The following is a 27126-nucleotide window of genomic DNA, read 5'->3' as shown; positions in this document are numbered from 1 at the left end:
ATGGCATGTTCTCCTTTTATATGAACAATTTCTTCCTTATCATGACTAAAAATTGCATATGTCCAGGTGATGATGGGAAAACAGAGCCAATGACTTAATATCAAAGTATGAATCACATATTTAAGATTTAAATGAAAAAAAAATAAAGTAAAAATCTTTAGGCGTAGATCTTCATTTTCCCAACTGCAGAAATAAAAGGTTTCATTCTCTTTGAAGGACTGAAGGGTTTTGTAATAGAGAGACAAAGGAGCCATTGAGGATGTAATATTTCTCTGATGTACCCTTTATGAGTTATTTCATAGTCACTACCTTTTACAAGGAGCCACAGAGTAAGCAAAGAAACGTTTTGTTCCCTAGCTTAATCAAAGTATTAGTAGACCTTCCTACAGATTCTTCTGTATCATCATCACAACAAGCGACCTTTGCCAGAGTTCAACATACAATATATTGCTGAAAGAAATTCCAGACAAACTCTGGGAGAATCGTGGATTAGAGCTTACGTGTGCAGCCACCATCCTGGAATGCGTAAAAGCCATGAGCACAGCGGTCACACTTCTCTCCAGCCACTCCTGGCACACAGTGACACTGCCCCTGATCACTGCAGTCCTCAGACACCGAGCCAAACTGACTGCAGTTGCAGGGAACACAGCCAAGCCCAGTAAGCAGCCCATAATACCCATTCTGTTGGAGAAGAAATAAATAGATCTGTACTGTTTCATAAATTTTTGAAAATGCTACAATATACACTCTTGTTTTCTCTTGTTTACTCCCCATGATATCTGACCTGCATGAATCTTGGCCAGCACTGTGTGACTGCTGTGGAAAGACTCCCTGGCATTATGTCTTCACTGTTGCCAGCTATAAAGCAACATGCCCTCAGATGAAAAACTCAACCCTGAAATGCTCTCATGGTCTTTAATCTCACAAGGAAAACACTATGTTTTGGAGCCTGATGTTATTTTAATTTAAAGACTTGCATGAGGTGAGGAGGTGAGGGTGGGCTGTGCTGATCAAGCACAGATACCTGTGACTATGAATGAAAGCCTAGAACAGGGCAGGTCACTGACCCAGGGTACACGTGTGCTCAAAGTCATTCAGCTGGGCTGGCACAAAAGGCAGTAACTGGGCATAGATTTCCTGCTCTGGTCTCTGATGTAGTTCTACACTTAGCATAGACTGGAAACTACTGGTTTGTATCAACAGTGAATATCTGCATGTTGCTATAATAGGCCTGCCTTTCAGCTGAATCCCTTGCTGGCATTCAGCCATGATGTATGTATTATCACCAACCACATTTCTTCAGGTATTCCCCACTCAGACTTCATTTCACAGAAGCACAGCTCTAAGATCCCTTCAGGTTTGTTAATAGTTTGGTTTGGTTTCTGACTGCACACTGTCAGCACCAGCCTAAACAGCCCTATGCAGGAGGGTGCTGAGTCAATTACACAGCTTCACATCTGCATGGAGCACATGCAGAACAATTTCCAGCCACAAAAACTTTGGTCTCCACTCCATAGGCCCCTCTCCCTCAAACCTATCTGCTACTATTCTCTATATCTGCTCAAATCACAATCTACAGATAAAGAGGAAGACAAGAAAATCTATACATTAGCAACAGGCAATATATCTGCTTACCAAGCATTTATCACATCTTTCTCCAATTACATTTGATTTGCAGGAGCAGACACCTGTCTCATGGTGACAAGTACTTGAAAGGGAGCCATTCACGTGGCAGGCACAGGCTTGTGTTCAGACAAAAAGAAGCCAAATTAAAAAATTAATCAGGTGTACCTGTAGGCATTTGTTATTATACAGAATTCAAAATCTGGTATATGATGTGTTTCATCTGTTTATGTCCCATAGATGCTAATATACCACAGAAATGCCTGTGCATTTGGACTAAAATTTAAAAAACAAAACATCTCTGAATATCTGTATTTGAGAAGGTTTTTTCTTCCAGCCCTATATGTGACATTCAGAAATACGAAATGTATCCAGCATGTCACTGGAGGGACAGTGTTAAGCAAACCAATAAGTTCCAGAGATACCAAGTATAAAACCCTAACATAACACATTTCCCTCCCTCAGCCTAACCCAACCCCACAGTTTTCAACCTGCACTTGCCAATTCACAACTTGAAGATTAACTCTTTCAGCAAAGGTGCACATGTTCCCATCCATTTTGCACATAAGCACTACATTTTTTTTTTCGTTAAATGTTGAGAGTAATAAAAATAACAACTTACCACGACAGTTTTTGTCAATCACCGCATCCCCATAATAGCCATCAGCACACTTTTCACAGTGGTGACCTGCTGTGTTCCCCAGACATTTCAGGCACTGTCCTGTGAAGGGATCACAGTGGCCCTCTTCTTGAGGGTCTACATTGCCATTGCACTCACAAGGAGCACACAACTGTCCAGCCATAAGAGGATTCCCATAGTAACCATTAGCACACCTGCATCAGAGTTTAAAAATTTTGTCAGCTGGAGTGTGGTCACATCATACACTCTCCTCACTGAAGGGAGTTTTTCCTGTTAAATTCTAATCTAAAGTGTCTCTGTATTACAATGAAAGACTAAATAAGAAGGAAAATGTTATTAGGAATGTTCTGTACATGTGGTATGAACAATAGAAGGAAGATAGGATTATGAACACCTAGAGATGGCAATGACACAGATGTTTCAGCCAAAATTAGTGTACATACCTTTCACACTGAGAACCAGTATAGCCTGGAAGACATTTGTCACAGACAATTCCACCTTCTTCACTCAGCTGGCAAGTGGGACTGAAACTATTAACAAAATTTATGGAAGCTGGTATCAATGCACAGAATAACAAGACTTCTGCAAACATTCAATATCCACCCTTCCTTGCACCTAGCTATATAAACACACAATTGCAACTTGTCCTAATTTATCAATACTTTTAACATTATAATGTGTCAAAATAAACATATATAATTTTAAAAAATTCTTGAGTTTTTTTCTTTTAAAAACAAGATTTTAAAACTTGGCTTTCATTCTAGCACAGCAGTACAATTGCTGTACTGAGTTACTTTTTGTCATATACAACACTTCTGTCCTTTTACTGTTTTCTGAAAAAACAAGGAAGTTAACATGGTTTTTGTGCAAAGTTCAAGGATAGGTTGAATTATTACTTTCATCCACCATGCAAAATCGTAACAGTTCACTCAGCCTGTCTTAGCCTAGTCTATATATTTAGACTGCCTTGAAAAATAATGCTTCTATGAGATATACACAAACAAAGATGAAGAAAAAAAATTCCTTTTCTTTCTCCTTCAGATGTCATGATATTTTTCTTTTTCTCACTTTCGGTTTTTGCTGAAGATCCAAAAGACAGTCTTGCATAAGGAGCTTACTTGTTTGCAGCAGAACTCAGAGGACATGCACAGGGCTGGCAGTCCTCAGATGTTCCTTGGGATGGATTTCCATAGAAGCCAGGCAAGCACTGATCACAGAAAGGTCCTGTTGTGTTGTGTTGACAAGCCTGTGAGACATGGAAAAAATCTTTTTGTATTTTCTCTTGATGGTTTTTCGGCCCCTGAGGGACTTCTACACCAGTCTGCATGCAGCATGACATCCAAGGAAGCCATTCTTCAAGACATGAAGAACTGCCTGGAACTCTGAAAATAAGTGTTTGATTTTTTTTTTCTGAGTTATGACAATCCTGATTGGTTTTTCCTACATTTTAGAATATATTTTATGAAACCAGCCACATTACTTATACACATACTTAAATGTATTTCACATATTGCACACATTTGCAGTAAAAAAACTTATATAGTTTTTACTGGTGTTTAGCCATTTTACTCCAGTAACCTTTAATTTTCAGAAGAGATCTGAGAGCTAAATTTTCTCTTCACAAAGTAATGTGCAATTTCCACTGGTGTTAGTCACGGAAGATGCACATATATCTGAAAACAGATATTCAGCGCTTAAATTGATTCTTTTCAGGAGCCTGCAGCAAGCAATATCAAGATTTTTATCAGCCAGTACATGATGACATTTTTGTATTAGTTCTGACTATGCCCCACTTGAAATGATAAACTGAAACAAATTGTTTATTGGAAAAGACAATAATGGAGTCTTGAAACATACTCTGAACTAAACAATGAAAACCAACAAAAATAAACACTTGGTACCCACAGCTTGAAATTATGCTCACTGTAAACTTGTCTCCCACAGTCAAAATGCTCTCTTAACTCCCAAATAGATGCTTAAAACACAGAATTTTGCAGGATGACTTACAAAGCAAACACCGTGAATGTCACACTCAGTTGCATGCCCACTGCACTTGCAGGGCTGACAAATGCCCCCAAAGAGTATTCCATCCACACGGTAGTACCCAGGCAGACATGACTGAAAAGGAATGAAGGGAGAAAAAGCAGTAGCATTATGTGTGCTGAAAATAAACATCAAAACTTTTTCAGAGAGTGCACTTCCGACCACCTACCATGCAACCCTTTCACACTGTGGTAACTGAATGCTCTTTTAACCCTATTGATGTCACTGTAGCTCTTTTCAAGTGGTTGTTTTTTACTTGCACTGGATAAAGGGGATAAGAATTAGCTCCATAAAACTTTGATTCATCCCTTTGTTCCCTGGAGGCATGAAAGTTAACTTTTGTGTGGTTTAATATGTGAAATTCCTTATTATGGGACAATAGAAAAGATATTCTACCACCTCTGCAGAATCATTAACAATGCTACAGTACAATTTCAGTATTTTCATACTGAAATTATTTGTCAAAATAATTCCTGCTATTCTGCAGTAGGACTGTGCCTCTCTAAATCTTCTATTTACAGATACACAAGACACCACCTTGCACAACGCATTTCACCCTTGTGGGCTCTTCCAAAATCCAGCATTCCTCCCTGCTAAGGCTCCTCATTGCCTCCATAAACTTAATGGCACATTATAGGAATAAACTGAACATGATCCAGCTCCAGAAAAAGTGCTATTAATGAGTAAGGTAAGCTCAAAATAGCTTCACAGAGCTTTAACAGCTGCTTCCCCTGAAACACTGATATTTTGAAGCACATCATCATATTTTAGTGCCATGAAAATAATTCAAGAAATAAGTTTAAAATCCTCTTTAGAGTAGCTGAAAGAAAATACCTTCGGGATTGCATAAAGTATAGTAGGCAGCAATTCACCACAGAACATACACTTTAATGGCAGTTTAACTAAAGGCAGCCTGCCTTTAAACCTAGATCCTTTACAACAGGAGATAATTCTGCATTCACAAAACACTGTAAGATGTTACCTCGCAGGATAATCCTGTGTAACCCTGAGGACATTCACAGAATTCCACATCTGGAGCTGAAGAAAGATCTATAACATTTGCACTTGCACTATCCAGGGTCACAGAGTCCAGCCTAGGGTTAAGCAGGAAAACATCACAACATTTGTTTCCCCAGACTTGATCTTCAGCAAGACAGTTTCCTTCTGGGGAGGTAACTCTACTGAGCACTGCTCCCTGGCAGGGACAACCGAGGAACAGGCACAGATCTCTTTTCCAAGAAGTCTGTGATCATATTCTTACCACAGCATTTCCAGATGTCTCCTGTTATCATTATTGTTACTGGAAGAGACAATCTCCTCAGTCACAGGAGGTTGTCTTACACATTTTTGTAAGAAATCTTTACAAATATCCCATGAAGACAAACTCACTATCCCTAAATGAACATAAATTTCACCAGAATTCACACAATTTATTCATTGTGTGGGTGCACAAAGCAAATTTGGTATCAGTTCCTATTTTATTGACACAAAATGCTACCAAATGACAGAATATTCACAGAATATTTTGAGTTGAAAGGGATCATCAAAGTCCAGCTCTTAAATAAATGGCCCATATGGGATTTGAATCCATAACTTTAGTGTTATTAGTACCATCCTCTAATTAGGGAATGAGGAAGAAAGGCTGTCAGTGAGTGTAAGGAAATTAAGTAAATGATGAAGCTGATTCCCTTGAGAGCAATACCATTTTATTCCTGTATCTTGGAGAAGAGGTGAAACAAAGATCTATAAGGTCTCACACAGATAGTACCAATACTGCTTTGAGACTGTAGAATGATCAGCTAATCCATTGCAGCCTAATTTTCCTATTAAGAACTCCCTTAGAGATGAGTCTCAGTAATATCCACAAACAAGCATCAAAAGAAATTACAATCAATATCTTTATTGATAGTTTTTCAATAGTCAGTGATGGATTAACTTGCCACATACCCAAATAAGCATAATGTAGGGAGTTCTGGAGGCATTTCCCCCTAAAAAGGAGCCATTGTAATAAGGCTTTTATGCACTACTACTTTAAAGCAGAAGACAACATTGCTGTCAGATATCTTTAAAATCACATGTCCCTTACCACACACTCTATATGACTTGCAGACAAAAACTGGTCTTAAGAAAATTCAATAAACAACACTATTAATATAAAACTTCAGGAATACTGCCACTAAGAATCATGATTCATATACAGAAAAATAACAGAAGTATATACATTAACTTGAATATTTTACCTCACTTACCTGTACACAGCTTTTTTGGCAATGTTGTAATTGGCTCTGATCAGAAGATGGGTCACATTTGCCAGAACAGTCATCAGCATTTCTCGGTCTATTGCCTTTTTTGTATTAAACTCTATGAAATTGTCTGCTACAAGTCTCACTGAATTAGAATACTCCTCATATGGCTGTAATGACAAGCCTGCTGCTCTTGTGCTCAGAATATGCCCGTTACCCTGAAATTGAAGGACAAGAGAAAATATTTTCCATATTTGCATGAAAATTTTATTAAGCAGTAGCATTTAGCATCAAATACACATCCATGTAACACAGAGAAGAGGCAATCAAAATAAATTCCTTGCATTAAGAAAAAGTAAGTAAAAGGTCAACATTTTCTGTGGCTTCAAGACCACAATCCCATTCTCTCTCGGTTCAGAGACTACAGAATTCTTTTGTAAAAGAATAAACTAAATTGCAAAAATCTAATACCTCTATAAAACAGAATTTCCTTCTTCTTTTGTTCTATTGCTAAGTACATATAAAAAATTATGGTTTTGGAGATGCCTGGATTCATTATAGAGCCTTACTTTTTAACTGCAACATAAATCTAGAAAAGTAAGCAATCAGCAAGCATACTCATGTCTTTCATAGGCATAAGTCTTTCCAGTTTACTGTAGTTTGTTTTGTAAACACAGCTTTGTACATTTGGTAATAAGCAACTCACCCATATACACACAGATTAAATTCTAGGTATTTAGCATTTAAAATTAGTATGGCATGGATTCGATAATCAGAGAAATGAGTAGTAATAAAATTTTGATAGTGACATTTATGGACTTGAAACTGACAAAACTACTAGTATAGAAATATTATTTTATTTTTTAACCCCTTCATAGATTCTTAATAACATCTGAATAGTAACAGGCTGAAAAAAAAATCCACCTGAATGATGACATCCACACTAGACACTATATCACTGTCCACACTTTCCATTGGAATGTCGTAAGATACTGTATACTTCAAGTCTCCACTAAAAGCTGTGAGCTGAAATAACAAAAAGCAAATTCTTAACAACACAATAACCTCCAGCCAACACAAAGAAATTACACGGGTCAGTACAATGTCCAAATTATTAGACAGTTGTAGGCTTACAAATACCACTTTACAGAAAAAGTTTAACATGCCATGAGTGTCAGCACAGGGACAAGAGATGGCTTGTTGCTGTGCAGGTGGTGAGAGCTAGCTCAAGGCTCTACAGGCGATTCAGATAAGTGCCCTCATTCAGTGAAACACTAACAGGACTCTGATCAGACAGCTGAGGTGCACACTATCATCCTAGCCAAGGGGCACAGCATGTGGGAGTTTTTCACATTCCATGCACCACTTTTCAGGGTCCTTAGCCCCACATCTGCTGCTGACTACTACAAAGTAAGTTAACAAACAGTTAGACCTATATTAAATGAATACGAAATCAGAATTTGAGTGAGTGTAGTCCTGTGCAAAATCTGCTCCTTAATGTTACACTTCTTACACTTGTTTTCATTTATTGTGTCCCCATACTAATAATAAACACAGCTGCATGGGCAGAGAGAGTGGACTGAAAATAATTACAGGTAAGGATGCAAGGATCTCCTCTGCTCACCACTGGTGACACCACAGCTGGAGCTCTGACTCCAGTTCTGAGCCTCCCAGTGCTAGAGAGAGGTGGATATACTGGAAAGAGTCCAGCAAAGGGCCACTAAATGATTAACAGACTGAAGCATCTTTCATATAAGGAAGACCAAGAGTAGCAGGACTGTCCCACCTACAAAAGGCTCAGAGAGATCTTATCTATACTCCTTAAGAGAGGGTGCAAAGAAGATGGAGCTTTGCTCTTTTCAGTGGCGCAAAGTGCCAGGAAGAGAGGAAATGACCACAACCTGAAATACAGGAGGTTCCTGCTGAACATCAGGAACCATTTATTGTGAGGGTGCCCAAGCAGTGGCACAGGTTGCTCAGAGAGGTTGTGGAGACTCCATTGTTGGAGATACTCAGAAGCAGCTCTTTGATTATGGTACTGGTTAATCTGTTCTAGGTGTTCTTACTTGAGGACAGAGTTTGAGCAAGATGACCCCCAGGGGTCCCTTCCAACCTCAAATATTCTATGATTTTGCTGCAAAAACCAGGAGACCCAGAGCTTTAGCTAGTAAACAGGGAAAAAATTAAACACTAGTTATTTGAAAACAGAAGATGGATAAGAAGCAGGCAAGAGATTTTAATGGATCCATCTGCTCCACTATGACTGGACATTAGGGGGTAAGTTTTGGGATAGGAATCAAGTGCATGGGAAATTTGAGCATGTAAGTCAGTAACAGTCAAGAGAGATTATATTGTGTCAAGGATAGGAAGGAAAGGAAGTGGAGAGATGGATGAACTCAAAGTACAAAAAGAGAGTACTGGGAATGTCTGCACAGGAACATTCTGATTTAAAAAGCAAAGATACAGTGAGAAGTTCGGTAATACTGAGTGCAAGCTTTAATATGGAAGATTTAATTATAGAAACTTTATATTTAGAGCCTATGAAACTTTATATTTAGAGCCTATGAATAGAACCTATGAAAGAGTTCTGACACTTAGCTGAGTACTTACTTTATTTCCTAGATATGCCTCAGGTGCTGACCAGTAATAAGTACTTTTCAGTACTTTCACAGCCTCAGTGTCGTTAATGCTTATTTGATGGGGTCCATCAAATTGGCTTCGCTGAGGCTGCACACTCCTTGCCTTGTACAGATCAGTAACAAGCCATCCAGTCATGTCTGAAATCTGCAAGAATAGTAATATTAATGAATGTCAGGCAGTTGTGTCACTGAGAAAGCATTCACCTCTTCCTAGATATTCATTCAAACTGATGGATGTAGAGCACTTCCATTAGCCAAGCTAACACCAACATATGCAAATATGCCACTTCAGTCTAGGATGGTCTCCACCTCTCTATTCGATATGAACAAAAATATAATGAGTTTGATTTTCATCCTTCCAACAAAATTAACATTACACCTACGCAGCTCCCTGAGAGAGAAACACAGAATTTCAAAGGCTTCAAGGCCAACTGTCCTCATTTATAGATAGGGCTGAGCTGGAGGAAAGCAAAAACTACAGCCCCAGAAGAGGGACCAAGATGAGAGAACTTTGTTCTTCTCACAGAGAGAGTTTTATTCAATCATCTTAGAATTTCAGTCAATTTGATATGTTTTCCTCCCTTTTTGTTGCACACAAAACAGGAGATCAAAGTGTAGCTAGCTGTGCAAAGATGCATAAGGAAAAATCCTTATGGGTGGAAAAGAGTGGCCCCAAAGCCCCATAACTCAAGAACTGTCTAATCAGAAAACAGTGCTCTTTATAAACACTTTGCTAAGAAACAATACTGGCCATATTGCAAAGCAAACAGGTTTGGATTTATCTCTTCAGCATGAAAAAAAACTTTAACAGTCAGAAAAAAATTCATTTTTCCAATGCATTATGGCAGTCTTCACTACTCAATGCTTCTGATATGACTGCAAGCCAGCAGGGCCAAAGACTGCACTGGGATGAGTTGCTGACTACCTCAGAGCTGCCCAATGATACTGGAAATCCATTCCTCTGTAAAGAGACACACTCCAGAATTTGAAGCTAACTTGGGCACACGTCAAAGAGAAATATAGTACATTTTGCAGCTACCTGAAGCAAGAATATTAGGTCATGGACATAACATTTACATACCTGACTGATGGGCCATGTAAGACTGTCACAGACATCAGAAACACCAAAGCAAAAACACTCTGTGCAGCCCTGAGGATTTCTTTCTTGCAAATTGTAGAATCCTGGTTTACAGAGATCACAGTTTTCACCTTCTACATTTTCCTGTCAAAGGCATATAACATTTGGTTCACATCAGCATTATTATGGTAACAAATACCATGGATTAGGTGGGATTTGGGCATAACAGCATTCAGAAGGTTGTAAAAGAAAACACATTTCAGCACAGCAGGATTATTGAATAAGACTCAGAGCTTTAAAACTCAAACTGATTGGAAAAATTCATCAGAATCTGCCAGTTCATCAAAATCTAAACAAGCCCCAGCAAGGGTTCTATTGTAGTAAAATTTCAACACACAGGCAGGGTTTGAAAAGCTTCTTCCAGCTTGCCAGTCTACTTCTCTTGTAGTTTGACTTTGTAGATTGCTCTGGAGAAAGATCTCACTTTTCCAAATGCAGATTACCTTTCAGATATCTCACTAGACAGAATCCAGAAAGTTCACCTTTAAGGCCAGGCTCTAGGAGCCACCACAGCCAGAATACTTTCTCGGCCATCTCCTAGTATTGATGCTGTGATGCCCACTACTGCTGCCACCTGCTTCTGCACCACACTATGATAGCTGGCAACTCTTCCACCCAATACGCTCTGGCTAAGCTCCAGAAACTCCTGCTCCAGAAGTAGAGATGCTGCAGTCCTTTAGCTCCTTTCATTCGTATTCTGCCATGCAAATTGGGTAGTTCAGAGCATACAGCTACAAACATCTTTCAATGCAGAATTTATAGGGAAAAAAAAATCCAAAACAGTGCACCCAGTATTCTGTTCTCATAAAATTTGTGCAGCAAATACATGACTATTTCTTTAAAGAAGTTTAGACAATTGCTGCTGACAAACAAACCTGCAGAGAACATGTTTGATAAATACCCACAAAGCTGTGTAAATAGCGGATCTCCATGGCCATTTTCACACACTAAGATACAGAACATTTCCTACTGCCAGGGACAAGATTCTTATAATGTCCTAGCTTTGTATAGGACAAGACCTGAACACACTCTCCAATCTCAACCTTTGCTTTCAATTATGGGAAAACTCCACTGCAAAGGCAAAAAGAACTTTATAGAACACCTCACAAAGTTCCCTGATACATATAGTTAGGACACTAAGACTGCAAGCATCCTATGAAGAACAACTGCCTTACTGTTTTGAAGAGGCCTATACAAGCTCTGCATGGCCATGTGAAATGCAAAGCCTGCGGACCAAAATCTGATTCCAGAAGCAGTAACCAGGGTAACTTCACTTCAGTCACAAGAATCACCCCAGATTGCAGACTTATATCAGATCTGGTCCTATGGAGTATATTTCAGGCTTACCAGAGAGAAATCTAAGACTTCCAACTGTCTTTTCTGCTGGAACAGTGTTTGGCATGTCAAGATTACATAAAACCTCTCTACACAGCCAGATTATGTCTTTTTGTAAGCAAAGTGCAACCTGCATTTGCAAAAACTTATGCTCTCCAGTTTTAAAAACTTATGATCTCCAGTTCTGACACAAAGGTTGAGGATGGCTCCTTCTATTTGATCATATGCAAACTTGGGAAAAATCTCAGGCAAAGTGCCCCCTGAGATAATGAGAAGTTAAAATCATGAATTTTTACAGGAATACTATTTATATGCTCTTTTCAGCTTTTTTATTTCTCAGTCTTCAGAATGGATTTGGATCAAACATTTCACTGTCTAACATTATTAGACAGAAATTATTTATTTCTTAATGAAAAATAAAAATCTTACCCAATGACTAGAACTCAAGAGCTGTGTTCCAGGAAAGATCAAATATCACAAAATGCACTATATAAAAGAAGAATAGAGTCTGCAAAGACTTAGAAATCCTGTTTCCTTCATTTGATATTTGGAGCGCACAACTTTTCTCCTTTCATCTCTGTAGGTGGTCCGCTGGCTGGTGACGCTCTCTGTAATCTGGCCTAAAAATTCTGTACGCCAGGCTCATGCCCACAGCAGCACTGAAAAGGGCCAGTTTCTAGTCCAATTTATAACAAAAATTTCACTAGTTAGCTGCATTGGCTGATATAGTGCTACCCTGACTCAAAATCAGGCACTTCTCTCCTTTTGCATATTTAAATTGGCAATTTGAGCCATTTTGTTTTTCCACAGTGTTGTTATTTATATAGGTTTGATTTTTTTGGATCATATAAATTTTGCAGAAGGACTGAATTTTCAGAAGAACTGTCAAACATACTATGTTATCTTTGGCTCCTGTTTGCTATCATATTTGGCAACAAATACATAAACTGCTCCAATGTTTGGTTTAGAAAATTGAGTAACTTCTTTAAATATTAACACAGTTTTTTAATAAAATTCAATGGAATCTACAGCTGCAAGAAATTTTAAGAGGTTTGGATATTTACCAAAAAATAAAATGCTGCAAAACTGCTCTCTTTTTAAACATTTTTATGGTTTATATTTTGTAATTGAATAATTAAACCATATTTCATACATATGTCTAGTGCAAGTGTTCCAATAGTTCTTTCCAAATGCCTGCTGTTTCTTTACACAAAGCAGATGTTTTAAACACAGCATTTGTTTACAAGCAATCAGTGGCTTTGAAGAGAAATATCAGCTCATTCCTAAAACCAAACCCAGCTAGGCATTCTCACTCTCTATGACTGCCTCACACATGTACAGGTTTTATTTCATTTTAACATCAGTCTGGCCAATTATTATAGCAAATGTTGTATTAGTAACATACAGAACTACACAACATAAATTACCATATTTTTCAGTACAGAGAATAATTAGTAGTTTTGAGTTCTAGGCTGTCAGGTGTACACCAGGTTATATCTTATAAAGGAAGTGATGTCCCCAGTAACTGAAGTAATTTCACTATTAAAAAGGAGTTAATAAACCAGAGATTCCATGTTGAACAAAAGTGGAAGTTTAGTACTCACTTTGCAAAGACAAGGCTCCGTGCATGGATCTTCATTGATGCTCCCAGCCAGGCTGCAGTTACAACGCAGGCAGTTCGGGTAGCCCCGATACCCAAACGCACAGCGATCACACTTCTCTCCTGCATAACCTTCCCTGCACTGACACTGGCCTGGCCAAGTGCCTTGAATGGCAGAAGTAGAGGGGAAAAAAAGAAAAATCAGAGCAGGCAATAGGCTGGATTCAAGATGTGTCAGAGGGTACAAAAAATTTAGCATTCCTTTTTTATTACACTCCATGCCATATTCCACAGATACTTGGCTCAAGATCAGTCTCACCATCTATTTTTCACATTTAAAGAATGAAATGCACAGAAATTGCAGCAAAATGAATTTTGTTACAGCTGTAACAGCATTCACAAACAACAGTGTTAGATCTCAACACCTCACATTGTTTTACACAGTAGGAGCCCACAGTCCCCACAGGAGAACACGTTCAGGGACCTGACATACCTTAAAATCATGAAATTATGTTATTTCATGGCCTCAGCCTCACCTTCGCAAAGATTTACCAGTGTTTTGAAGTGGTATCTAAAAGGCAGCCACTCAAAGGTAGATAGTGTTCCCTCAACTTCAATGACCTCCAGCCAGACTGGAAGTTCAGGGAAAAGGCACTTGCTGTTTCCTTACCACGCTGGGAGTCAGAATGGTGCTCATCTTTAACACAGACAGAACTCAGAGAGCCAAAGGGGTCACAGTCACAGGGATAGCAGGGGTGATCCTCATAGGGAGAAACCTGTAAAATAAAAGTTCACTGCCAAATTCTCAAATTATTAACTGGGAACAGTAGAGTTACATCTGTTTCCTGTCTTCAATCACCAAAGCTAAAACGAATAAAGACTGGAAAAAGATAATATGGGGCAATAGATAAAGGGACTAGTCTAACTTCAGCAAGCAGAAGGATCAGGGGATTGCAGTCTACAAAAAGCTTAAATGTGGGAACAAAAGTTGATCTTCAATAGCACAAAGATATAGTAACTGCTAATGGCTGGAAGCTGAAGTCTGACACATTCAGCATAAATAGACTTTTTTTTTAAGTAACAGCAATTAACCACTGTGAAGGTTTGCCAAAAGATATGGAAATGTTTAAGACAAGAGTGGATGCTTTTTGCAAAGACATTCTGGTTCAAAGAGGAGGGAAATTAAAGAAATCCTTGGCTCTGTGTTCAATGGAAGGACAGTTTATCTATTAATAAAGACTCATTCTGCCTTCATGATCTATAAATCTTTTAAATATAAGGCAGTGAAAATCATATGGCAATATTTTGGTTTTTTGCAGGGAAAACTGTCCTTTGAGGTGCTTCAGCTCTAAAGCAAACCAGTAATGACCTCACATTTAATGGCTATGAATTGATCAAAGACCTTTCTTCAATGCTTTTTACAGCAGCTCTGAGACACAATTTGCTTCTTTGGATGAGCTGTAACTGCTGTACATCCATACTCCTATGGACTCACCCTTGCCCTCTGCACCAATTTATGCCAGATTTTTAAAGTATTTTTTCAAAATATGCATGAACCTTCCAAAGCAAGACCTTGTGAAATAGAAACTTAGTTCAGAATGTCCCATTATACAGAGACCTCTAACACTGCAGTTATATGCAATACTAAGTTACATAAGTTCATATGTTTAACTCTGTCAGCCACATCTTAACAAATGTCTTGTAGAGTTTATGCCCTTTTTCCAAAGAGTGACACTGGAAAGTACACTCAGAGCACAAGTTCTGCAGCAATCATATCAAGAAGAGCATTTGTTGCAACCTCTTATGAGCCAAAGATTTTAATCTTCGAGCCAGGTCCTTTTTAACGCTGGTTGAAATGGGCTGATAGAGGATGGTACACAATTTTGGAGGCAGTGAAACTTTAATACTTTGGACCTTTTTAGAGCTTTACCCACAGGAGAAATCAATTTACATATCAGAATATGTACATTTCCACACTAGGATATCAAATGTAATTTTCCTTTATAATTTTCTTCTGGACAAGGATTTTGTTTTTTTCTGAAAGTTTTGGCATTAAGTCATTTACAAAAAAAAAACCAAAACCTCTATAGTTCTTAGCTATTCTGCAACTAATAAAATACCAATATATTAATCACAATCAGCTGAAACAGGCATGATACAATATTATAATTCACCAAAACATTAGAATGGTATTTTCTAAATCTTACTTCTTGTGGTCTAAAATGTCCATCAGCACACATTTCACAGTTGATCCCAGTAGTATGTTGAGTACAGTTTAAACACACACCACCTCCTATAAACTGGCCATGAATATCCATGCTCCTTTTCTGATCTGCAATACTCTGGTTGTAATAACAATCTTCTGCTTTGTTATGACAGTTACATTCTGAGAAGGAACGGAAAAGAAATCAATTTTTTTTTTCTTATTCACACTGTGTAACATTTCCTAGAATACTGACATTTTTCAAAGTTTAAAATGTAAGTAGAAGGGCCCATGAATTGACCCCAAAAGTATACCTTCCCCCTTTAAAATGCCATGTGCTTCATCAGATATAATACGCTATATTTCTTAGCAAGTAAGCAAATTTCAAAACCACTATTATCATTTTAACAGCACTGGTTTTAGTAGTATTCTGTATATCCTGCTAAGACAACCTTGTCAGCACTGTTGTCAACAGTGATGTGTGCAATTAGCAATAACTGTTCCTTCTTCTGTGCTCTGCATTACAGATGAAAAGCTGCCTAATTCTTCTCTTCTTCATATTAGAGACAAAATCTGAGAAGTCAAAGAAGTACTTAAGTATAAATTTTATTAAGTTTAAAGAGTGGTATTATGATTTGTGCAAAGATTTCAACTAAAAACATTTCTTTTCCATCTGGAACTTTAAATTTTATCCAATAGGTTCTTAATTGTCTGCAGTTTGTGCTATGCATTAGTAATGTGAAGTGAGAAAATGCACCAACTAGCCCTAGGAACACATTCAGCCCTACTGGCACAGCCTAAGTCAATCTATCAGACAATCCAAAGTGTAATTGCCAATAAGGAGTTTCTTTCAAAACATCTGCTATAAGAACAAAGTTCTTCATCTGACAAAATTTACGATCAATTGATGAAATCTGCACTTCAAGTAGCTAACAAAATGATTGATGCAAATGTGCTAGTTTCTACAGGAGTACAATAAATCCCCAAGTCCCTTTGAAAAAGAGATTCTGGGAGCTATACTACATGATAACTCCACTAGCCAAGGAGTTACACTGAACAGATTATTGAAAACCATCTGAACATTTATGATTAGAAATTGGTTCTCTACCGCTGAACAATCCCATGAAGACAGTTAATAGTTTCTGGTTTTCTTCTGGGGAATTAGTAGAGATCTGTATGAAAGCAACCTCAAAACAAGAGAACAGTAGGGCTTCATGAAGCTACCTAAATGCCTGTGCCTACTTACTCTCGCATTTGTTCCCAGCAGAAAGGGTCCCTGGTCTCCATGGTTTCTGGTGGTAGCCTGGACAGCACTTGTTACAGCTCTCTCCACATGTGTTGTGTTCACACTGGCACTGCAATTTCTAAGAATAAAAAAAAATCCACTTTCTTGAAATATTCTTTAATGGACAATTTAATCAATTTTGCCAAAAGCCTGCTCGGTATCAGGCTTACTCCAAAAAATGGCATGACCCACAAATACCCACAAGTGGCACTGAACTGCTCTACCATGGTACATCAACTACTAGGAAATAGCCTTTCCAGAACAAGAGGGGCAAATCTCCTGTGCTGCAAGACAGACTCTGTCTTGTACCCCTCAAATTATTTTACTTCAATGCCAAAGAAGAGTTAACTTCAAGAAAGATACACTACAAAACCCAGATATGCTTGCCCTGAAAAAAAAAGAGAAATTATAGCAAATAATTTATATGCATCATAAGATCTATTTTAGCTTCCACTTTCTCATTTCTCCTTAGGATTTTTTTTGTTATTTTAATTGGAAAAGTTGTTTTGCAAAAATAATGAGATTAAAGAATACCTTCGTGATTTCATCCAAAGGGCAGCTTCGAGCATGGCCATAACAAATACACATGCCACCAACAGAGATGTCCTTTATTGAATAGTAGTACTACAAAAAAACAAAGGTGAGAAAGGTATGAATAAAAGACATTTACATCTATTTACATTTCCCTGCCCTACTCTGCAAAATGAAATGCCAGCATCCAACTGCTCTGTGTAAATAAAAGAAATACTTGAAACTATTTGCCATTTGGGGAAACCTTCCATTTTTGTGGGTTTTATTTTTCCCATGTTTTTCCCTATTGGTATGAAAAATGAACTGACTTTTAACTTTTAAGTATGTATGTAAAATTCCTCAGCTTTGAGAAAGACCACCAAATGTGATCTCAACTGAAATGTACTTGCAAAAAAAAAAAAAAAAAAACAAAAAAACCCTTAATTTTCCATTTTACAAGAAGCCATAAAGCATAAAAAATTGCTGTATTTTAGAGTCTGTCTGGGGACTAAGAGAATGCTTCCTTAAAATGGGAACTATCCCGCCCACAAAACCACTTTGCACACTCATTTCCAGACCAGCTCTTTGCAACTACTGTGTAGCCAGTGAAATATTCTATCCAAACTCTAAGCTTAAAAATTGCAGATACAGCAGAACACTCTCCATTAATATTGCCAGGTGGTGAGCAGAAACAACATACATAAGGAAAGGATTTAATTTTCAAGGCAAAGAGGAGGCAGGAAATGACCATCTGGGTTCAGTTACAGCTGCAGTATCAACATGGTTGGCCTGTTTGTATCCTGGGAATTTTGTACTACAGAGGAATGAAAAAGAAACTCTTTTTGAGGATACTTCTAAGGGAAGAGTTCAATGCTCTCAGACCTAGCACCCCTAATGTCAGCTGGTTCAGGAAGAGAGGTAGCCCTGGGTGGTCAAACATGCTGACTCCTGGACTGTTATTTCTTTGAAGACTCTTGGAGTTGGAGCAAACTATCTTCTTTGATTTCATACTTATTTTTTTATGGTCTTAAATTTCTTATGTTCACTGTTTTGGGAGGATTTTTAATGTTATCGGCTTGAACTACAAAAATCATTCAGGGACTTACCATGAACAGTAAGTCCTAAACTACAAAGAAGGAGGTTCAGGCTGAGAAAGGAAGAGGACAAAAGCAGAATTTAATTTCTCACTGCATTCCCTACTACATGTCCTTTGTCTTATTTTCTGCCAGTGTATGGCTCACAGCAGCTGTGTGCAGCTTGGAGTTGAATGAGCAACCAGTAATAATCAAATGCTACAGACAGAAATAAATAAAAAGAACACAGAAATAAAGGTGCTGTTGAAGGCTCAGAATCTGGATTGGCCATTTTTCAATACTACGTACAGGAAACTAAACATAATTGGTATCAACAACTATAGCAAAATCTTCAGAGCCAATAAAAACAGCATCCAAAAAGCTGGAAGTGGTTATCTTTGTTGCAGCTGGTTGCACAACAAAGTGAGACTCAAGGTGAAACATCAGGATTTGGGAAACCTGGCCAATATGTGCAGTTCTTCATGTAAAACTGGACTAAGCAGTGCTAGGTGGAGAAGTACTAAGCCCTGGATTGCACAACTGTGTATGTTACAAAACCAGTGGCAGTGCTTGGCCTCCAAATTCTTGTTTCCCAGCTGTATGTTTGTATTCCTCCATGTCAAACTTTTCTTTCTGGGGTGTATGTCCTGATATGCCAATACTATCAATAGATCTAAATAACAACCAGCCTGGTCTGTGGGAACATCTCACCTCTCAGGCTGTGCAATTCCCTATTGACAAGTAAGGCACAGCTGGAGCAGCTGTCCAGTACTCTGCTCCTGCAGTCTCCATGCTAGCATTGACAGAAAATGCAAACCATCCAGATTTTACACTTTACAATGCTGCAGTTGAAAGGACACCTTGAAAGCACCCACTAATCCCTGAACAAATCCAAGTTCCTTCCTCCCTTCTGTGCTCAGCTACCCAAGCAGCACAAGGATTGCCTGTATCAGAGAAATCACTAACTGCAAGAATCCTGTTGCTGCACAAGGAAGAGTTGCCTGCAAATGTTTTTTCAGGAGAAGGACCTACAAAGGAAGGGAAGGAGGAAACACTTTTTATGTTCTGTCCTCATCAGGAACTACTTTCACAGGAAAACTTGAACCCTCTGAAGTGTTAACCTATGAATCGTGGGCAAATTAAGATGGTCAAAATGGCAATATACAAAACAGAAATCCTTTTCCATCTGAAAAACTGTTGAGACTTCCAATTTATGTGAGAACCTGAAGAAGTCAGCCCAAGTGCCTGGGGCTCAGTTTCCACAGTCTCAGTAGCAAACCTGGAAATCAGTTAATGCTCTCAGAATTCTATACAAACATTTTACATTCATTTATGTATGCAAAATCTAAAACAATTTATTATAACAGCCTTAAAAAATGAAGAAAACTCTTATAAGACATGAAAATTCACAATAGCAATGTTTTCAAATAAGTATGTTTATGAACCACAGCACTGAGTCCTGAAATCCATGATACACCACTAAAAGTACTGCAGTGGTGTCAAGAGCAACCTCAAAGGGCATCTCCATCAGCCAAACCACATTTTGTATTTTGACAATAAAGCATTATAAACACTGCTTCTAGCAGAAATCATTCACACAAACAAATAAATTAAAACAAAAACTATCTTGAAAAGCTTTTCCTAAAAGCTGTTTGTGACAAGATATTGTTGTTAATGGTGTCAAAGGCAAGATAAGAATTATTTAAAATCTACTAATGCCACTCTGAATGACATGGATGAAGTATTTCTCCTTCTCAAATAGGTCAGAATAGACTCTCCCATCAAGCTATCCTGAATACCATTTATGAATAATCAGCTTACCCTTCTGGTAACAATGGGGTCTAGCTCCTTAGGATCATTATGGCTGAGAGTCATGAGGTCAGCATTCAGAGTTCTAATACGCTGCAGTCGCAGGCGAATGTATCGTGCAGAAGTAAATTCCAACAGCTTCTGTGAAGGGTCATCAGCACTAGGCCTACCATTGATCAGTGAGGTGTGAATCTGGAAAGAAAGGCTGACTTAGTCACAAACACTGTGATTCACTTACCACAATAAACATTAATCTGAGAATCAAAACCACAGAACTTATCTTGTTTCCCAACAACTCAGGATGGTGACATGTTAGACTACCTGGAGCTCTTTTTATTTCCCCATTGTCTGTCTGCAGGTAAAATTCCTGCTGCCTGAGTCACACTGTTCTGAAACCACCATTATCAGTGGTTTCATAGTCCCAAATCTCCTGGGTTTTTGTGGAGATAAAATAAGGAGAAAAACCAAGGTGCAGTATCAAGGTGAGTCCCTAGGTTCTGCAGTCTTCCTTCCTCTCCCTCATTGAAATAGAATACGTAACTCTGGCCATAAGCTCAATTTTGTACTTACAGATTTCTTCTTTGCAAATAGAAAGATCTTATTACAAAGCATAATCTGGTCCACATTCTCAATCTGGGGTCATTATTCCTACACCTAGCAGTGACAGGGCTGCACAATCAGCAAGAAGTACAATTCCAGTTGGCCCCACTAAGATGACTTTTGGTATGAAACTGCACAGCTTTTTCCAGCAACAGCCCCTTTCTTCTTTCCAGAGCTACTTAGGAACACACTAGGATATAGTCCCCTATGAACACACAGTCCCTGCTCCATTTTGTGTAAAAAACAGAAAAACAAGATCCTACCCTACAAACAATGAACAAGTGTTCAACAGTTCACCTGGTGTCCATAACAAACAAAGGGTCAAGTTTTGGGCTTGTCAGATCCATTTCAGAGTGTATGACATATTCTCATTTCTGAGGAGTAACTATGTCTCATAAACTACTCTTGAATTGATAGTTTCAACTTTGTTTAGTACTGTCAAATTGTTCCCCTGAAAATATTCCTACATGCTAGAGATTTTTTTTAATTTTTTTTTAAAATCTTAATTATCTAATGGAGATAGGGGCTCCCTAGGGAGTAACTGCATTATTTAAAACACATACAAACAGACTTGTAATGGAGGCCACATTCCCAAAATTATAATTTTGACATTTATTGATTAGCACCATTCCTTCTTAATATTCTAAAATAGTGTGTTCAAAGATTTCTGTTTTTCTGATATCTCATCCATTTTTTCAACCGCAGAGTAACAGTTATGAAAACCAAAATGTTTCCCAGGTTTCATCCTGCAAATTTGCACCACCTGATATAATATTCAGCTCTCATAGAAATACAGAGAATTCTTCTAGTCCATTTATTTTGCTAAAGCAAGATTTAGAGATTTTTAGATGTCTGACCAACCCATTTTCAAAGACCAATGTTGGTTCTGACTTTACAACCTTCCAAGGCAATGTATTCCAGGCCTTTTCAGCTTTATTGTTAGAAATGCTCCTAATCTCTAAACCATGTTTTTCCTTGTTGCAATTTCAGAACTCTTTGTGGATCCTGTCACAAACATGCAGAAAATGTTTTTCCTCTTTGTACCCATGTTTTATGCAACTGAAGACTGAGCGTGCCCACCACATCTCAGTGTGTTCTCTTCAGGCAAATTGGTTGTGACGTATTCATTCACAAGTCAGATTTTCTGCTGGGAATTACAAGGCAGAAATCGTTGATCAAATATTCAAATATCATTGCCCTCCTTTTACTGAAAAGAATTTACACATATATACTCAACTATAGATGAGCACAACTTCAGCATGGCGCACCACATCCTACTCTCATTTACTTTTCAGTACAGACATAGCATTTGCTGGGCTTGCTGCAATCCTTTGATTTCCTCAGCAAAGACAGCAGGACCCAACCATGGCACTAGAATTTTTAATACATTGTGTTTGCTTTCTATCACTTAGACACCAGATATTTAAAGATCCAGAAATGCCTGTCCCAACCAATTGGCCACGTGTCACATGCCACTTCATTCTACACTGTCTTTCCTGCCTAATATATAGTCTCATTACTCAAAAGTAGTGCCTTCAAGTGATGAAATATAAATTATGACTCACTTTTTTACTCTCAAGTTTAAAGCTTGAACAGTAGAAATTCTACTGTCTAGAAATTCTATGAATAGAAGTTCTGCAACAATACACTTAAATCTTTACAGAGACTGTAAAGGAATCTTAACAAGCAGAAAAAGGGAGAAACAGAAAGGACACTGACTAAGATACTAAAGAAGAAATACCATGATTCTCCTTGTACACTGCCACATTTGCCTAATATATTGCTTATATAAGCTTATACACACTGATATTTCTATATTATGCATTTTTGGTTTACCTGTCGTTCATAATTCAAGACCATTTTCAAACAACTACAGCTGAAGCCTTACAATTCATGATGAGTCATAAACTGACTGTGTAAATCACCAAAAGCAGATCTTCAAGCAGTATAAATCAGGCAAACAACAGAACTTACAGTCAAGCAGCTATATCTCTTCAAACCTGAGAAAAATCTAGCAGCCAAACTGGCAAAATGCCACATTTGGCAAAAAAAAGGATATTATTAATGGCATCCATATTTGGATATGTGGTCTCTTTACCCTAACAGTTATTTCACATCAAGACATTCCAAGCTGATGGCAGAAAACTGAGATGCTAGCAAATACTGGACACAAGGCAGGCATTTAGAGAGATCAGCTGGTTTGCAGGGCCATTCTTAAGTGCAGCAGATTGGCTGGAACAAATTACAAAGCTCTAAATACATATATTTTCCATGGAGTTTCAAGATTCACTAAGGTAGATTGTGAAATACTCTGTGCAGGCAATGTTCCTGTCTGATAGACAATTCAATTACAAAGGAGCAGCCTGTCCTTTGTGAATGACAGCTTTTATGCATGTGCCTTTATCTGCTGGAGAGCAGGAAGGCTCCCCAGAGGGATCTGGACTGGCTGGATTGCTGGGCTGAGGCCAACTGGAAGAATTTCAACAAGGTCAAGTGCTGAGTCCTGCCCTTGGGTCACAACAACCCCAGGCAGTGCTACAGGCTGGGGCAGAGTCACTGGAAAGCCGCCCAGCAGAAAAGATCCTGGTGTGCTGGTTGGCAGCAGCTGAACCTGAACCAGCTGTGCCCAGGTGGTCAGGAAGGCCAATGGCACCCTGGCCTGTGTCACAGCAGTGTGGCCAGCAGGAGCAGAGCAGTGATTGTCCCCCTGTACTCAGCACTGGTGAGGCCGCACCTCAAATCCTGTGCTCACTTCTGGGCCCCTCAGTTCAGGAAGGACATTGAGGGGCTGGAGTGTGCCCAGAGAAGAGCAGCTGGTGAAGAGTCTGCAGCACAAGTTCTGTGGGGAGCAGCTGAGGGAGCTGGGGGTGTTCAGCCTGGAGAAAAGGTGGCCTAGGGGTGACCTTATCACTCCGTAACCTGACAGGAGGCTGGAGCCAAATGGGGGTCGGCCTCTTCTCTCAGGCATCAAGTGATAAAAGAGGAAATAGCCTCAAATTGTGCAAGGGAGTTTTAGATAGGAAACTAGGAAAGTTTTTTGCATAGAAAAGATTGTCAAGCATTGGAGAAGGCTGCCCAGGGAAGTGATGGGAGTCACCATACCTGGAGGGACATGAAGATGTGCCACTTTAAGATGGTTTAGGGGTGAAGTTGGCAATGCTGAACTCATATAGTAGGACTCAGTGGGCTCAATGACCTTTGTCTTTATTAGTAGGACTAATAGTTGGATTCAATGACCTTATAGGTCTTTTCCAACCTAAAAGATTCTGAGGTTCTCCATAGAAGACAGAAATTTAATTCTTCCAATTTTTTGTGTTATGTTTTTTCATCACCACACTCAGAAAAAACCCCCAGTGTTTTAATAGTGTAGCCCAATTAATTATATGTACCATCAGGAAAAAAAGAATGAGGAAAAAAAAGTCATTAAATTGAATTTCCGGTATCCCTGGAGCTGCAGTTGTATGGCCTACTAAATGTACGTTACAAGCAGCACTGTTCCTATACAGTCAACCTCCTATACAGTCAGTAAGGGTTTTCTGGTTAATTGTATGGAGAAACAGGTTTAGCTTTCTTTGTTTCATCTGATCTGTCAGTTTTATTTTGATTTTATATTGATCACATGCTCACAACATTGTAATAAACACTGAATTAAAGTAAGTGTGATTTTACTGAATTTCACTGGGTTTTTCTTGCTGTTAAGTTTTAATTTTATGTGAATGTCTACACACAGTCCAATCCTTTTTTTAACCAAGAAATGAAAACATATTGATTTCTATGAAGCTAGGAGTTACTAGCACCCTCCACGGGATAACACCACACTTATTATCACAGTCACACATTATAGCATTCACGATGGAATAACCACTGGTTTTAATGTATCATTTCATTGTGTGGCAGTCTCTTCATAATAAATTACACAAGTACTGTGAATAGAGTTTACTAAAAGAAAGAACAATCAACAGCAAGACTGCACAACTCGTAGCCCTTTTAATTATGCTGCATCCTTGAAACAATGCCAAGGCTTGTTTAGGAGTTCCAGCTGTGCTAAGCATTTCAACAGTGTTAGCTGCTTTATCTCACACAACCAGGTGTTCCTAACACAGGAGTTTTCTCTATTAAATGAAAAAACTGGCAGAACACAGAGCCTCTGTTATAGTTTTTCGGGATAAAGGAACTAATAATTCACAGCTAATTGCTACCATCAAATTATATGGAAAGAGAGAACAAAGAGTTTAGTAATGGGAACACATAGAACCAAAGACACATTTCATCCCAAGATTTAGAAGTTTGCTATACTACATGATGGAAAGATAATGCTATTTAAAAGAATAACAGATGACCTGGTAGTGCTGAGGGTGATATATTCTGTAACTGCAGTTCAAATGTTTTCAGATTGCTATCACTCCATGTCCTTAATCACAAACTGAAGCTACAAACACAAAGATACCTCTCCATGTTCCAGGGGAACTAGTCTGGAATAATAGGAGGTGCAGATCACTTCATCATCCCTCTTGTAAGTTGGGGGCCCAATTCTTGGTGTGATGTTGTAACGAGTTAAACATTCGGTATCACTAATTGCATAGTACTGCCATGGCCTGAACTCCGTGCCATCTATGGAGCGTTCCAAAATCCAGTTTCCAGGTCGTGGAGCATTAGCGGCTTTGATGATGACATATGCAACTTGAAAGACCTGAAAAAAAATGCAAGAAGAAAATTTTAACACTTCATTGTACTGTAAAACACCACCAGAAGACAACTGGGTAATAAATTTTAATTTTCAAAGCAGTATACAGCTTGCCTGGGCAGAGGGTAAAATTTGGTAAAGTAACTGGATAAATTTTTTGCACAAATGTTTGACTACAGGTCCATCTAATTGTGTCCAGGGCATCCGTTCGTGCTGATGTAATAGCTAAAATCTATATCTATACTGCACATTTCAGGATTAGTTTGGTATAATAATCTGTGGGAAATGTTTAGCTTTTCTGAACCACTGAGAGCTTCAAAAAAGTAGGGTTTGGTTGGGTTTTCTTGTTTGTTTTTTTGTGCTTGGTTGGTTGTTTTTGTGAGGTTTTTTATAGATATAGACCAAAAAGCTCTTTGGTTTACAATGTAGTAGGGAATGTAATCTTCTCTGTAAGAACATTTCTGAAAAACATTTTATACCCTATGTTGAAAACCTCTTTGCATTACAATTTCACCCTTTGTTGAAGTTATTTCAGCAGAAGACTACTTACAGTCACTGCTAAAAATACACAGAGACAAATAAGCTGAACATGACAAAAATAACCATGATAAAAGAGCTAATATTCTTAAGTAACATGGAGATGTATGTGAACCATGCAGCTATCTTGACTATATTCTTCTGACAACCCAAAGTGAAATTCCCATACACACAACAGGACTGTTCACCACTTCTGTGATAAGGCAGGGCAGTAATTAAGTTCATATCACCTTTTAAATTATCTTGTCATGCAGCCAGACAACCTGCACTGGCCCCCATCTCACGAGAGCACCAGACATGAACACTGAAGAGCATGTACTGCAGAGCCACCACGTTCTCCCTTAGCCAGTACCTGCTACATCACCTCACTCAAAAAGGCTGCATTGGACAACTCATAAGACTTCTATAGAGGAGTTCAATGTTTCATATACACTGGAGTAAGAAGCCAGGTTTAGATGAAAGAAAAACTCTGTATTATTCAGCCATCTCAGAGAAATATGCATCCACTTGAGCAGGCTGCCTGGTCAGCTGCTATTATCATCATAATTCCTGCCTGCATTTGCAGTATTAATACTGTGTTGATCTCCAATCTGGCTGCAATCAGTCCTTTCATACATTATCAATTTAAATTTTTAGGTCTTTTTTTTTTTTGTAATACAGATTAAAGCCAGGGCAAGAGCAATACTTGCCACATGAAAGCAGGTTTTGATTTTGCCAAATGGGGAAATAAACTCACAAAAATAAATAGCAACTGTGTTGAGTATGCAATTCAGGAAACGACTTTTGAAACAAAACATTATTGAAATGAACAAAGCTTTGATTAGGAGATCTTGGACACATGAGAAGGAAAAAAATTGGTGATATTTATCCTCCATTGATTTACTACATACAATAACTTTTAAAGAGTAAAACAATCTTACTGTTTTTTAAATCAGACAACTTAAACTACAATGTTCATTTGGTCTGACTTTCTTTACAGGCACTCCAGTTTTACCCTGTTAAAATCAGTCAGATACAAATAGAACATTTCTAGTTGTTGCAATAAATACGAAAATTTACAGAAAATGGGGATTTTACTGTGACCCTTCAGCAATGCAAGCAGATGCAGGCAAAAGGAGAAGCCAGCTCACTCTTTAGTCAGTCTTAGAAATAAAATTTCTCTGT

At 38.4% G+C, this 27126-nt stretch overlaps 1 protein-coding gene across 1 annotated transcript in view; it reads right to left on the bottom strand.

Annotated features, from left to right (window-relative positions):
• Positions 1-27126, bottom strand: part of LAMA1 (laminin subunit alpha 1) — a 100815-nt gene that overhangs the window by 47432 nt on the left and 26257 nt on the right. The window contains exons 4-21 of the mRNA XM_014266843.3: positions 25189-25431; positions 20154-20333; positions 17284-17373; positions 16711-16828; positions 15469-15647; positions 13932-14037; positions 13266-13426; positions 10270-10410; positions 9160-9333; positions 7474-7575; positions 6556-6767; positions 5289-5400; positions 4271-4381; positions 3382-3509; positions 2707-2793; positions 2246-2457; positions 1636-1742; positions 501-681 (exon numbers count right to left, since the gene is read on the bottom strand). Of these exons, the coding sequence (XP_014122318.2) occupies positions 501-681; positions 1636-1742; positions 2246-2457; positions 2707-2793; positions 3382-3509; positions 4271-4381; positions 5289-5400; positions 6556-6767; positions 7474-7575; positions 9160-9333; positions 10270-10410; positions 13266-13426; positions 13932-14037; positions 15469-15647; positions 16711-16828; positions 17284-17373; positions 20154-20333; positions 25189-25431 (2644 nt within the window). The remainder of the gene's footprint in view (positions 1-500; positions 682-1635; positions 1743-2245; positions 2458-2706; positions 2794-3381; positions 3510-4270; positions 4382-5288; positions 5401-6555; positions 6768-7473; positions 7576-9159; positions 9334-10269; positions 10411-13265; positions 13427-13931; positions 14038-15468; positions 15648-16710; positions 16829-17283; positions 17374-20153; positions 20334-25188; positions 25432-27126) is intronic.

Source organism: Zonotrichia albicollis, chromosome 1 (assembly GCF_047830755.1).
Source record: "Zonotrichia albicollis isolate bZonAlb1 chromosome 1, bZonAlb1.hap1, whole genome shotgun sequence".
NCBI classification, from domain to species: Eukaryota; Metazoa; Chordata; class Aves; order Passeriformes; family Passerellidae; genus Zonotrichia; species Zonotrichia albicollis.
This window is presented reverse-complemented; position numbering and strand designations above follow the sequence as displayed.